The following is a 13,183-nucleotide window of genomic DNA, read 5'->3' on the forward strand; positions in this document are numbered from 1 at the left end:
TTTTAGTGTCAAATGATTCTCTGAATTTGATCAATAACACTTGTTCAGTTCTATTCTCCCATTTTTCTGATTTTGATTTTATGATTTGCTATGCCTCCAGCAACCAGATGTTATACCAAGATTAATCTCATTTTTATCTTGTTTATGCCCTGGCTCCCCTCTGCATCTCATGCTTATCTTGTTCCATGCCCTAGCTACCCTTCTGCATCTCATGCTGATCTTGTTTCATGCCCTAGCTCCCCTTCTGTAGCTCTCAGAGAAATTTTTACATAGTCCGGGAAACTTGGTCCCAGCCAATCATTAACCTATAGTGTTAATTTTATTCAATTTTTTACTACCAAATAAATAAGCTTTATTTAATTTTTTTGGTTCCGAATCATTGGTCTTGAACCATGTAATAATTTATGGCATATATATATATATACTCATCTTCCAAACTAAAATTTTAGCTAGGAATAAAGTGAAACTAGGTGAAAAAGTATCTTACCTCTTAATTCAACACGTGCATTGTACCATCACCGGTCAGGCTGACTTGAAAAAAAACATACAAGCGATTGATCTTTTTAAACTAATGGAGCAGCGAATTTGCAATGCATGCATTACTTTCCCTTTATTGGGTGCAATAGGGAGGAAATTCGTGTCGGTGAGTCTAATTGTGTTGTCTAATTGTGTTGTATTCGGTAGAGAGTATTATATATTAAATAAGTAAATTCAAATTTGACCTATTTAATAATCATATTAAGAATCTTTAATACTATCTCGATTTATTTATTAAATATATAAACGTGTTAACTCATTTAATGACATGCTTATTAAAACGAGACATTTAATATTTAATTAAATAATAAATACTTTATTTATTTATTTATTATTATTATTATTATATTTCCCAGTTATCCTAAATATTCAAAATAAGAAGAAAATTTATAAGACGTACACAAGGTTTATGTTTAAAGGACTTAATTATCCATAATAATTAGGTTTAAACAGGTAACATATTATATAAGTCATATTTAATATTATAACATGTTGAGTTAAACAAGTCATAAACAGGTTACACCGGTTGAACCCCTCAACCCTAACCCAACATGATTAAGTAAACGGATTAATCCTGCTGATCCGTTATAACATGAATCCATTTAAAGTCAACCAAAACCCGCTTATCTTGTATCGTGTTGGCGAATGGTATCATAATTTGTCACCCCTACTCTGCCCACAAGTAAAAATCAAAAGCCTTTCCATTGCTGAACCCCTCTTGAATTTTGTAATTACAGCAATACACATACTTACAAGGGAGAAAAACTTAATTGCGCTGATTATATTAGTGATATGGTATCATCAACTAACAAGATATTGACACGCAGTGATAGGATCCACTAATACAGAGCACTTTTACTTATATGACATGATATAATTGGTTGATAGCATAAATAACGAAATATTAAAAGTGAAGAAAAGTTTTTCTTTATTTATTTGCATGTCACATTGTGACTGACTGAAATTATATAGTCCCAAACAATAAAAAAAATTTCTCATTATATATTTACATCCTTACAATGATCTAATGTGTTATAGACTTATAGTTTCTATTATATATATATATATATATATATATATATATATCGAAACAAGCCATTCAAACATTTCTCTTACCGGTTATCTTGAATGTAATACCTCTTTTTACTTTCTCAACTATCATGTCAAACGAAGGTTGCAAATGGTTATAATTCCCAAAATGAATGTGAGTCAAAGTTCTCGAAGTGGACATTTAACATGGGACGGAGGTAGTAAATAAGTATATAAAAGGAATATGACTAAAAATGATCTCAAATGATTCAAAGACAAAAGATGGTAGTGGGTCAGAGTTTTCGAAGTGAACCTCTAACATGGGACAGAGGGAGTAACAACTATTACTTTAAGAATAAAACACCTATGTAACATCATTACTTCAAGATGCATTTTCAAAGTAATGATTCGCGTCTCGAAATAGAGTATAACATATGCACAATAAAGTATGATATAAAAAATTATAGATCCGAGTCCTCGTCATCTCACGCGGTATGCGGTGGGCTAGTTCTTCGGGATCTTGAGAGTGTGATACATCATGTTACGTCACTTATTATTTGGTGTGCTCACAAAGTCGCACACATCCATATGCCCCACGATGAAGTGCCTACTGGGCTACGACCCTTGGTGGTAAAAAAATTATTATCCGAATAGGTACTCATGTATATTGGGGGTGTTTTGGTAATTTTAGACCGTATCAATAAGGGGCTGATTGCACATTCTTCTTTGTTATTCAGCATATTTCTGAAATTGGTAAATTGCATCAAGACGTATGAGGGTGGTCTCCCTTTTTTCTCCTGTCCGAAAAAAATACACAAATATATCTCTTGACAATGACATGTTTGTTTGTATGAGTTCAACATGGGTGGTTTGTGTAATATTTGGCGTCGGTGGAAGAGGAAATGTGCTAGTGACACTCAAGACATGGAAGAGTTCTTTGTAATCTCAGAATATCTAATTTAGGAAGATAATATGCTTCACTGGAGTTTGGTGTAATTTACTTATCAAAAATTTAATGAGGAAATGGGAAAAGACATGGGCTAGTCCCATTGTAACCTCATCAGCGACAAACCATTGAGGAACAGCAGACAGCCACCCCCCACACACAACACACACACACACACACACACACACAACAGCAGTCAGCCAACCCCCACCCCTTACACGCACACTTTATTTATTTATTTGTTTTTACTTTTGTATGCATGCCTTCTATAATTCCGAAACCATTGCTTCTTAAAATTATCAAAAATTTTAAGACTTGTTTGGTTTGTAATTCTGAAAACAATTTTTAAGAATTAAGAAAGTAAAGAATTGTTTTAAGAGAATTATCTTTTATAGCTTTATGAAAATATACATTTTTATAACTGAATTTTTAAAAAATAATAAAAAATTGAACTACACAAAATAAAACAATTTTTATAAAATACATTTTTTATTATTATTTAATGCTATAATACTGGACAAAAACAAAAACACCAAAAACATAACCCATATCAAATAGGCTGAGTTTATTGATTTTTTTTTTTTTCAGTATTTTATCCAAAGAAGATAATGGAATAAGGAATTTAATAGCGAATCATTATACTATATTATATACCGGATTGAATTTTCTAAAAAGAACAAAAACTTCAAAAGAAAGGTGGGGCATGGTAGGGTTGACTGACTGATGAGCAATCAATGAGAAATGTTTAATACCATAAGCTATGGTTTTGAAAATGTGACAAAAAAATAAAAAAATAAAAAAAGAGGAAAAGAGAGAAGAAGAAGTTGTAAAGCAATTGGATGAGGGTGGTGTGTGCTGTTGGGATGAGCTGTCTTTTGGTGCATTAGATGCTCTTACCTGAGCTGTCCAGCTCCTCCTTAATTACCCTATTGCTTGTCCTCTCCAGCTCAACACTTCTTTACCCCCTCCTTTCTTTTTGGGTCCACCAACTAACTCACCATTTTTTTCATTTTTGGATCAATATAGGGTCAATGTTATGTTGTAATTAATTGTAGATATAGATATATATATATATAGAGAGAGAGAGAGAGAGACAGGGAGAGAGGGGGGTGGGAGTTGGGACTGCTGTACAATCTAGCAATTAAGACTGTTCTCTCTGCAGATTTGGGGGTCACTGCATGCGTCTGGGAAGCTCCTGCCTAGTTGACACTTTTACTATCCAATATCCCTAACATACAGGAGTGTATACATATAATTTTAGTATATAATTGTATGGGGTATTGTATACACAGTGGTTTTTTAATTGGAAAACTCCAATACTAATTATGAAAAAAAAAAAAAAAACTCCAATATTAAGGACGGTTCTCTACAGATTTTTGGGTCATTGCACCTGGGAAGCTCTTGCCTTCTTTTATTTTTATTTTTATTCAAAAGTTCGAGCAAGTGCACACAAAGTCTCTTTGTATGCAAAAGTAAAACTGTAGCCTTATGCTCAATTATTATTTTTATACTTTATTCGGTAAGAAAGAAGAAAATTTGATGGAAGGGAGAGAAAAATAGACGAATGAGACATCTTAGGGAAGATATTATATTTTTTATTTTTTATTTTTGTCAAATTGGATTATATAAAGAGAAGAGAAAAAAATTGACAATTTACTTTCATTAGTAAGATAAAAGAAAAGAAAAATTTTAAAGTTATTTTTACCATTAAATCCATATCTTACTTTACCATTAAAACTTTAATATGTTAATATGGATCCACCTGTGATTAAAATGGGGACGGAGCCATGATTTTATTTCAGGGAACACAGTACAGTTATTAAAAAAAAAAAAATATGGGTAAAAGCCAAAATAAAAAATATGACAATTAATATTAGTAGCCAAAATAAACTCCAATATTAATTGTAGATACAGATATATATATATATATAGTGAGAGAGGAGAAAAAGAGAGATAGAGAGGGGGGTGGGATGGTTGTGCATTAGGGAGCAACTTGGACTGTTGTACAATCCAGCAATTAAGGACTGGTCTCTCTGCAGATTTGGGGGTCACTGCATGCATCTGAAAAAAAAAAAAAAAAAAAAAAAAAAAAAAAAAAAAAAAAACTGCAACATTAAGGACTGTTGTCTACAGATGTTTGGGTCACTGCACCTGGGAAGCACTTGCTTTCTTTCTTTATTTTTTTATTTTTTATTCTGAAGTTAGAGCAAATGCGGACACAATCTCTTTATATGCGAAAGTAAGACTGTAAATTCCGTAATGGAGCCTTATGCTTTAAATTTATCTTTTTTTTGGGAGTCAAAATCTCTTATTTTATTATTTTGCTTGGTAGAAAAAATGAGAGAATAATGGATTAATGAGACACCACGGAGAAGAGATTATGTTCTTCTTAGATTAGATTATATGAAAAAGAATAGAAGAAATTGATAATTTACTTTGATCAGTAAAATAAAAGAAAAGAAAGATTTTTAAATTCTTTTCATCATTAAATCATCATTTACTTTATTTATAAAATTTATTAAATATTTATAAAAAATAATATAATAATTTAAAATTTTTATACTTGTCTTTACTTTTATAAATAAACCTACTTTTCTTTTCTCTTTGCTTCCGCCTCTATTTGGACCGAGTTTTTATTTTTTTATTTTATGACAAGTCTATTTTATTATCTTTTACTCCGTGTTCTATAACATAATTTCTATCAAATAAAAGAGGTTTCTACCTTTTGACATAAGTACACGTGTATGGCATGTCTATTAGTCGGTGAGGCTTAGTTTGGTATCATACCCTGCTGATTTTTAAATTTGGAATTATGTACTTGTAAAATTTTACTATTCCCTCACCTAAAATCATTAAAAAAAACTCCGTATATGATATATACACACAGAGAGTGTGTGGTTTGGTTGTTGGACTTGATTAACGTCATCACAGTCGTCATTATCAACAATGACTCAATCAGTGAGCAGATAGTGAGAGACAAAGCAAAAAAGGAGAAAAAAAGCCAAAATAAAAAAGACTAAGCTAAGCAAAATAAAGCAAGGATTCTCTCTGTACACAGCACACCGCAATGGACAGCTATGATCGCTCACTGTCCATGCTTCACACGTCTGAGCAAATACAACCATTGATCTTGTACCCTACAACCTTTTGTAGTCCACACCTGTGAATAATGACAATCGTTCATTATAATACAACACAATATTACCATTATGAAATGTTTCGGACAACTATTATCATTCATTGTGCTTATTCTACACGTGTGAGCAGTTATAATCATTTATCTTGTACTCTTAATAATTTATTTTGATAACTCGTTTGTAATTGTTTTATGCTTGTAAATAATCACAATCGTTTATTACTACTCCGACACAAGGAGAAAGACTTGTTAAACTTTTGGATGAGAATGCCCTCTCTCTCTCTCTCTCTCTCTCTCTCATTTTCAACTTTTCACACTAGAAACTCTCCAAGGCAGCATTTTATGTAATATTTCAGCCACTCCTCTCTTTGCTCCCCACTGACGAAGAAAAGAAAGCAAAAGAAGAAAAGAAGTGTGTGTGGAAATAGCAATGCTTGAAGCCCCCCATTCAACTCTATAGTCTATACAGCACATATATATATATATATATATTTATGCTTATAATATTCCTTACACAAAGACCTCACGAGTGGGCTCCTGATACTCATACTGATTTACTTACAGGTCCCCACCTGCCACCACACCCCACTTGGACCCCAATCCCAACCCACCTAATACTCATCCCCTCTTTCTCTCTCCAGCTTTGGAGACTACTCTCCCTCTCCTATTGTACTCTCTCTCTCTTGACAGCAGTCAACCACAAAGAATGATCAAGAACCCCACCTTTGTGCAGTTTGGCTGAAAATATTTGTAACAACTTAATCTCCAAGTTTCTCTCTCCTCTTTTTCTCTCTCTCTAACCGGGTCCTTCTTCAATTGGGCAATATTTGTTTGAATCGTGAACAAGTTTGTCACAAGACCCCATATGAAAAAAAATTCATGGAGTCACAGAGCAATAACCAAAGTGTTACTACTACTACTAGTGGCTCAGACCACCATGTCCACAGACAACAAACGGTTCGACCTGAACCGGGACCTGGGTCCGGTCCGGCCCCAGACCATGGTCCATTCATGGGCTCCATCTCAGAATCACCTTTCTTCTCATCAGACAACACCAACTCTGCTTCCACAAAAGTAGTCGCCAAGAAACCCTCCAAGGACCGCCACACCAAGGTCGACGGCCGTGGGAGGCGCATCCGCATGCCGGCCATGTGCGCCGCCCGGGTCTTCCAGCTGACCCGGGAATTGGGTCACAAGTCCGACGGGGAGACCATCGAGTGGCTACTCCACCATGCGGAGCCGGCGATTATCGCCGCCACCGGCACGGGCACGATTCCGGCCAATTTCTCGACCCTCAACGTCTCGCTCCGTAGCGGTGGCACCACCATCTCAGCTCCGCCGACGAAGTCGGCCCCGCTCTTTGTCCACGGCAGCGGCGCCACCATGTTGGGTTTCCATCATCAGCTCTCCGGTGGCGGTTATGGAGAAGACTCGAGTGAGAATTACATGAAGAAGAGGTTCAGAGAAGATTTGTTCAAAGAAGACATTCATCAAACAGTTGATAGAAGTGGTGCAACCTCGCCTTCCGGAGCTAAACTAGAGAGAACCGTAATTCAAGACCAAGAACCGGGTTCGGACCCAAAACCCGGTTCAGTTCAGCCAACGAGCTTCATCCCAGCTCCGGCTATGTGGGCCGTGGCACCGGCCACCACGAATGGCGGCAGCGCTTTCTGGATGCTGCCAGTGAGTGGTGGCGCCACTGCGGTGTCCACTGTGGGGACCGGCCAGCTGGAGCACCACATGTGGCCGTACAAGGCATCACCCGTGCAGAGAATGGGTGGTTTCGAGTTCCCGGGCGGGGGCCGGTTCAGTCCGGTTCAACTCGGACCAATGGTACTGCAACAGCCTCAGCCGGTTCAGCAGCTGGGATTAGGTATCTCAGAGACTACAAACATGGGAATGTTAGCATCCATTAATGCATATAATAACAGTGGTGGTGGTGGTAGGGTTGATTTAGGTATGAATTTGGATCATCATCATCATCAAAATCAACCTCAAGCTAGTGACAGTGGTGATGAAAACCCTAAGGATTCTCAATGATTTCATGTTAAATACCACTTTCAATCTTTTTTTTTGAATGTAACTATGTTAAATCTTTTGATGGTCTCTTTTAGTCTATGGTTTGTGGTTTCCTTTTTGTGTTATTTATTTTTGGCTTCCTTTGGACCAACCACTAGGGATTGTTGCCTTTGTTAATGGAAAAAGTGGAGTATGTTCATTTGGGATGTGAATGACATCAAAGCCCAAATTTTCCTTCCTCAATTATGTGATTGTAATGACACTTCCATTTATCTTTATTCAACATGCTTATTGAGTGAGGATTTGGGATCTTCTTGCAAAAAGAGAAAATCTTGTCCCAAGCAATTAATTGCAATGAAAAGCATCTCTTCATGTAATGGGCGGGGCAAAAGTTTAGGTGGAGCTCTCTACCCCCTGTAAGGGCTAAGGTCTCAACTCGCAATGTCCTCGTTTGGTTGTGGATTGCCATGACTATCCGTCCACTCTAACAATGAAATAAAAAGAGGATCCAAGAACAATTTCACGCGGATCAAACATTGAGTCCGCTCTGATACTACTTATAACTAGTCAAATGCTTGTCATCTAATCCAAAATCTTAACGTGTTAGGTGGAGCTATCTACCGTAAGTTTAATATCTTCCTCTTTTGGATTCGATGTGAGACAATAACTTCTAGCACCTTACCAGATTAATGAAAAATCTAATCTTGCAGTCAAGTCGTTTAAATTAAGCATTCAGCTGTTCAAATTCAACCTCAACAATGAACACTCAACTATACGAGTGTTCCGAGTTGAACTTGGACAATACCACCAAACTTGAACTAAGTTTGTTTGATCCATTAGCCAATTTCGAATTCAATCTCAAACTCAAGCTTGAGAGCTGGATTGATAAGAAGAATTTTTATTGTAAATCCAAACAAGCCCTAATAACCAAATCATATTCACAAGTATGCTCTAGTATGTGGAGCAGTGGAGGCGAACAATTTGTAATGAACTTAAGGCCATACTAGACTTTGATGTAACGAAATTGATGAGTGGACACGAACTCAAACTTAGTCGAGTCGAAGAACTATGTTTACGATTCAATTGATAAACATGTTCATAAATATGTTCGCATACCTAGTAAGTGAAGTCATGAGCTATGTGAACTCAATTATGTTCAAACACACATACTTCTTTGTTCATGTGAGAACTTGAACCATCTACTTCATACGTTGAAAGGCGAGAAAGTACTATCAAACTATGATCGATGGTCTAGAAATTTTAAAATAATAATCTTGACATATACATAATTTAGGTAATGTTCCATTATTACTTAAAAGATTTAAGAGAGAATTTTGATTGCTGAAGTTTTACATGAGTAATTTAGAAACCTTTTTTTTTTTTTTTTTTAATTATTTACTCATTAAGATTTTAAATGTTTAGTGTTTACGGGCAGGTAAAGAGTCTCTCAAATAAAATTTTATTCTATTATTGGATTTTCAAACGCTTTTTATTCACTTTTTTCCTTATGGGATAATCACTTAATTTATATAAAATTAAGTAGGAAAATATTTTTTAAGACCTAAGAATTAGAGTGAATTGGGTGATCTAAAAGTTTTGATTAATTGTTTACACAAAATATAAGGAAGTGAGATCCTTTATTTTTTTTGTATAGTGCAAACATGACCAATCAAAATTGTTCAATGAGACAATTGGCTATAACTCTTTGACATAAGTATCGTTGCTCAATGAAAATGATTTTCATACCGTTTACAAACTCTTATTGGTAACGTATCATGTATGGAAAATATAAAGAAGTTTAACCCTCCATTTTATTATATTTGATAAAGATGACCGATCAAAGCTTATAAGTCAAACAATTCACTGTGAGAGTTTAACCCAAGTATCATTACTTATGCTCTAGGTGCTATTTGATTACTCAATTCCTCGCTTAATTCTGAATGTATTAAGCGTTTATCGAATTAAGTGCATTTGATAACGCACTTTGAATATTGCTGAAAACGGTAAGCGTCACTTAAAAATGAGATAAACTTTAAATAACAGGGACATCACTTATCACTGAATGTTAAACACTAAAAATTCATAAAGAAATCATTTTTTTTTTTTTTTTTTTTTTTTTTATCACTTAAAAACTTCAATACTTAAAATTCAGGTCCTAAAATTTCCAATACCTAGTTTTCAGTTTTATCAAACAACACCTGTATTTAGTAAGCTATTAAATAACGAGAAATTATTACATGATTCGAATTACGAAGTATATAATATCCTAAGAGTATATTAGTACGTGGTATTTTCTATCAATGGTATTAAATTATATAATTCTGATCAATCACAATATGACACGTAAATAAAAATCTAAGTAATAGTGATACATTTACTTGCTTATCGAATTATAATGGACAAAAATTAACCTTATAATCTTGAACCCTCTAATAATTTTCCATCAAACAACCCCTCCTCGTAATATTAGTCTATTATCATGGTTCTAATATTATAAATATTTTAGCTAGTGGAAGTTGTACATTATTGACTAATTTGCAAGACAGGAGTCATTTTCACATTTAATTCTTTGGCCTATTTTGTTCAACTATAGATGATTTTGTCCCTAAACTCGAGTTTTTTACGTTCTTAGACTTTTGATAATTTTGTAAAATTGTAGTCGTTTTTCAATAATGATGTCTTGATCCAAAAACTTATATAGTTTTAGGCTTGAATTTTTTTTTTTTTTTTTTTTTTTTGAAAAGTGTTTTAGGCTTCAACTTGTCAGTGAAAAAGTCGTCTAGAATGTCCATTATGAAGCTGGGTAGCGGAGTTAAGATGTTGGAGAGACTAGGTTATTTTGGTCAATTAGAATGTGTGTTTGTGTGTTTTTTTTTTTTTTAAAGACAAAAACTATCTGGCCTTCTTTTTATTTTTAAATAAGTTGAGACACACTCATCTACTTTCATTTGGAGAATCAAGCCTTCCAAATGAGAAGGAGATATTACTTTAATGCCCTTGGATAATAATGACGTGACCCAGTAATATGGGTTGTTATATATATATATATATATATATATATATAAATTGACAAATTCTTATTTTGGCGCATATATGTTGAGTGGCATTCGAATTTGTTTTTTAAAAAATTATTAATTAAATATTCATATACACACCCACAAATGTCTATTATAGGAATCAAATCCCTCAGTGGTAAATTAATACATTTGAGTGGAAACTATATTTACGGCATAATTTTGTTTTCATAAATGAACAAAGAAATGGAAATTACAAAGTTCATATTCGAGTGGTCTTATTGCAACTACAGTTGCAATCCAATCCAATTTTAGGTTTGGAAGCAACTATGGGACTGTTTGGTGTGACATATAAATTTGTATTTTGGCTAATTTCGTTATCAAAATAAGTCCGAGTGTAGATTTTTGTTCGTTTTGTCAAGACTCAAGATTGGAAGCGGAATTGGCGGAATTGAAGAAGTGACCGTGCTCGTACTTTGATACACTCCGTGATGATGAAAACAACGCCTTAGTATGGTATACGAGTGTGTGAGGATACTTAGGGAGTTCAAAATTAGGCTTTGATAGATGTTTTACGTTCTGCCTCATCTGAACCGTTTCAACTTTTAAAGGTTTTTTAAGATGTTTAAGTCTAACTAACTTGAACCAGTTCAGCCCCACTTGATCCGGTTCAAGTTTTTACGTCGATTTCTTGATTTTTCCTTTGCCCAACTTGAACCAGTTCAACCCCACTTGAACTGGTTCAAATACTTCAGACGTTTTTGGTAACTTTGTTTCCTGATTTGTTTTGATTCCTATTTTGTGTAGACTTCTTCTATATTGATTGTGCAAGAAGTTGGCTTATTTTCCAAGTGTTTTTAGTGTTCAAAAATTCTATATAATCTCTCATTTACTCAAAATTCAGGACGGCTTTTTGGAACATAAATTCATTTATTTAAGAGAGCCTTTTTAAGAGATATTCTTTAAAATATCAAACCTGATTTTTCTTGTGACGACCTAGATTCTCAGAACCCGGTGCATCAGTGAGTGACCCAAAACTGACCCGATATCAGATCCCAAATACGGAAATGAAAGAAAAAAACAAGGTCTCTAGAGATGTATGTGATACCTCTCGATTCTAGAGTCACGGGTGATCAAGTCCGAGCACAGATCCGAGGGATACCAAACAATTAAGTATATAAATAAGCATATAATACAAGAAGAATTTAAAGAATAAAGAATAAATAAGCTGAAAGAAAATTAAATAATAAATCCTCGAAATATTAATAAAATAATCCAATATTCCAAAAACCTCCAATATTTATTACAACTCGGGAATCCATGTAGTGGACCCCTAACAATAACCCAACTGGAAAATAGAATAGCTGAAATAAAATCCAAGTTAAAATATGAAGAAAAATCCTATGTAGTCGAAAGAGTGAGTGACAGTCTCTGCTCGACACAAACAAGCTCTAGGCCTGGAACTGTCGAACACTTGAAAAATAAAAGTGGGTCGGGTCCACGAGCAAGTTCTACTCTGCTACAATCCAAATAGAGACCCGATACGCAGAAACATCCTAGATAACTCAACAATAGCTAAATAGTCCATAAGTATAAATATACACACTATAGTACGCTCACTGGACTATAGGTCTGTCTCAACTTGAATAGAAGGCAACATACAAATCACACTTAAAGTGGGATTGTGTACCTAGACCTACCAGGGCACCCAGATCTCTACTATATCTGGTTATCCATCCTAGGAAATATACGTACTCTAATCATGATCCTGAGACTCAAGCTCATATCATGGCACCATAATCATATATATATATATATAAAATCCGCATAAGCCTAATACCAAAAATGTTATTCATCTAATATAGTGGCCTGACATAAATAAGTAGGACTTAACTCTATCATTAATCCATTCCCTTATATATCCAAGTAGGTAGGACTTAACTTTTATTAGTTAATTCATCCCTAAGATGCCACCATCCCATACTGGTGCATCACATCTATACAGTTTAATAATTGACAAGATAAAAATAAATTAAAACATCAATTAATCCAGAATCAGCATAATAAAAATCTGATATGAAAATGACTATATTATGCATCCAATACACGATTTAAAAATCATGTCACAGTCATTTCAGCTGCTAAAATAATATTAAGCAATTAAATTCTCTATATCCATTAACAACATGCAAACTTGTTTAAAATTTCATATTGTTCTAATCATTAGCATATAGATATAAATTATGCATTATAGGATTTTAATATGACATAAAAATTATTTAGAATCCCCATCCTTAACCCAAAACAGTTCTGGAACCCCAAAACATCCAAATAGTGCCTAAAAACACATCATGTACGCATCGTAGCAAGAAAGCATGCTCTCAAAAATTGAGAGCAGGCTCTACCACAGAGGGAGCCGGCTCCATTCACCATGGAGCCGGCTTTACACATGAGGGAACCGGCTCCCCATCCCATGGAGCCGGCCTCTTTGCTTGAGGGAGC

General features: G+C 34.5%; 1 protein-coding gene across 1 annotated transcript; it reads left to right on the plus strand.

Moving 5' to 3' along the window:
* Positions 1–6,210: 6,210 nt before the first annotated feature.
* On the plus strand, positions 6,211–7,910 carry LOC132273844 (transcription factor TCP23-like). The gene has a single exon (XM_059774926.1). The coding sequence runs from the start codon at positions 6,528–6,530 to the stop codon at positions 7,686–7,688; it is 1,161 nt and encodes a 386-aa protein (XP_059630909.1). The 5' UTR covers positions 6,211–6,527; the 3' UTR covers positions 7,689–7,910.
* Positions 7,911–13,183: the final 5,273 nt, after the last annotated feature.

This window comes from Cornus florida, unplaced genomic scaffold (assembly GCF_030987335.1).
Source record: "Cornus florida cultivar Cherokee Brave unplaced genomic scaffold, ASM3098733v1 CherokeeBrave_3.0.0_Hap2_Chr09, whole genome shotgun sequence".
Lineage (NCBI taxonomy): Eukaryota > Viridiplantae > Streptophyta > Magnoliopsida > Cornales > Cornaceae > Cornus > Cornus florida.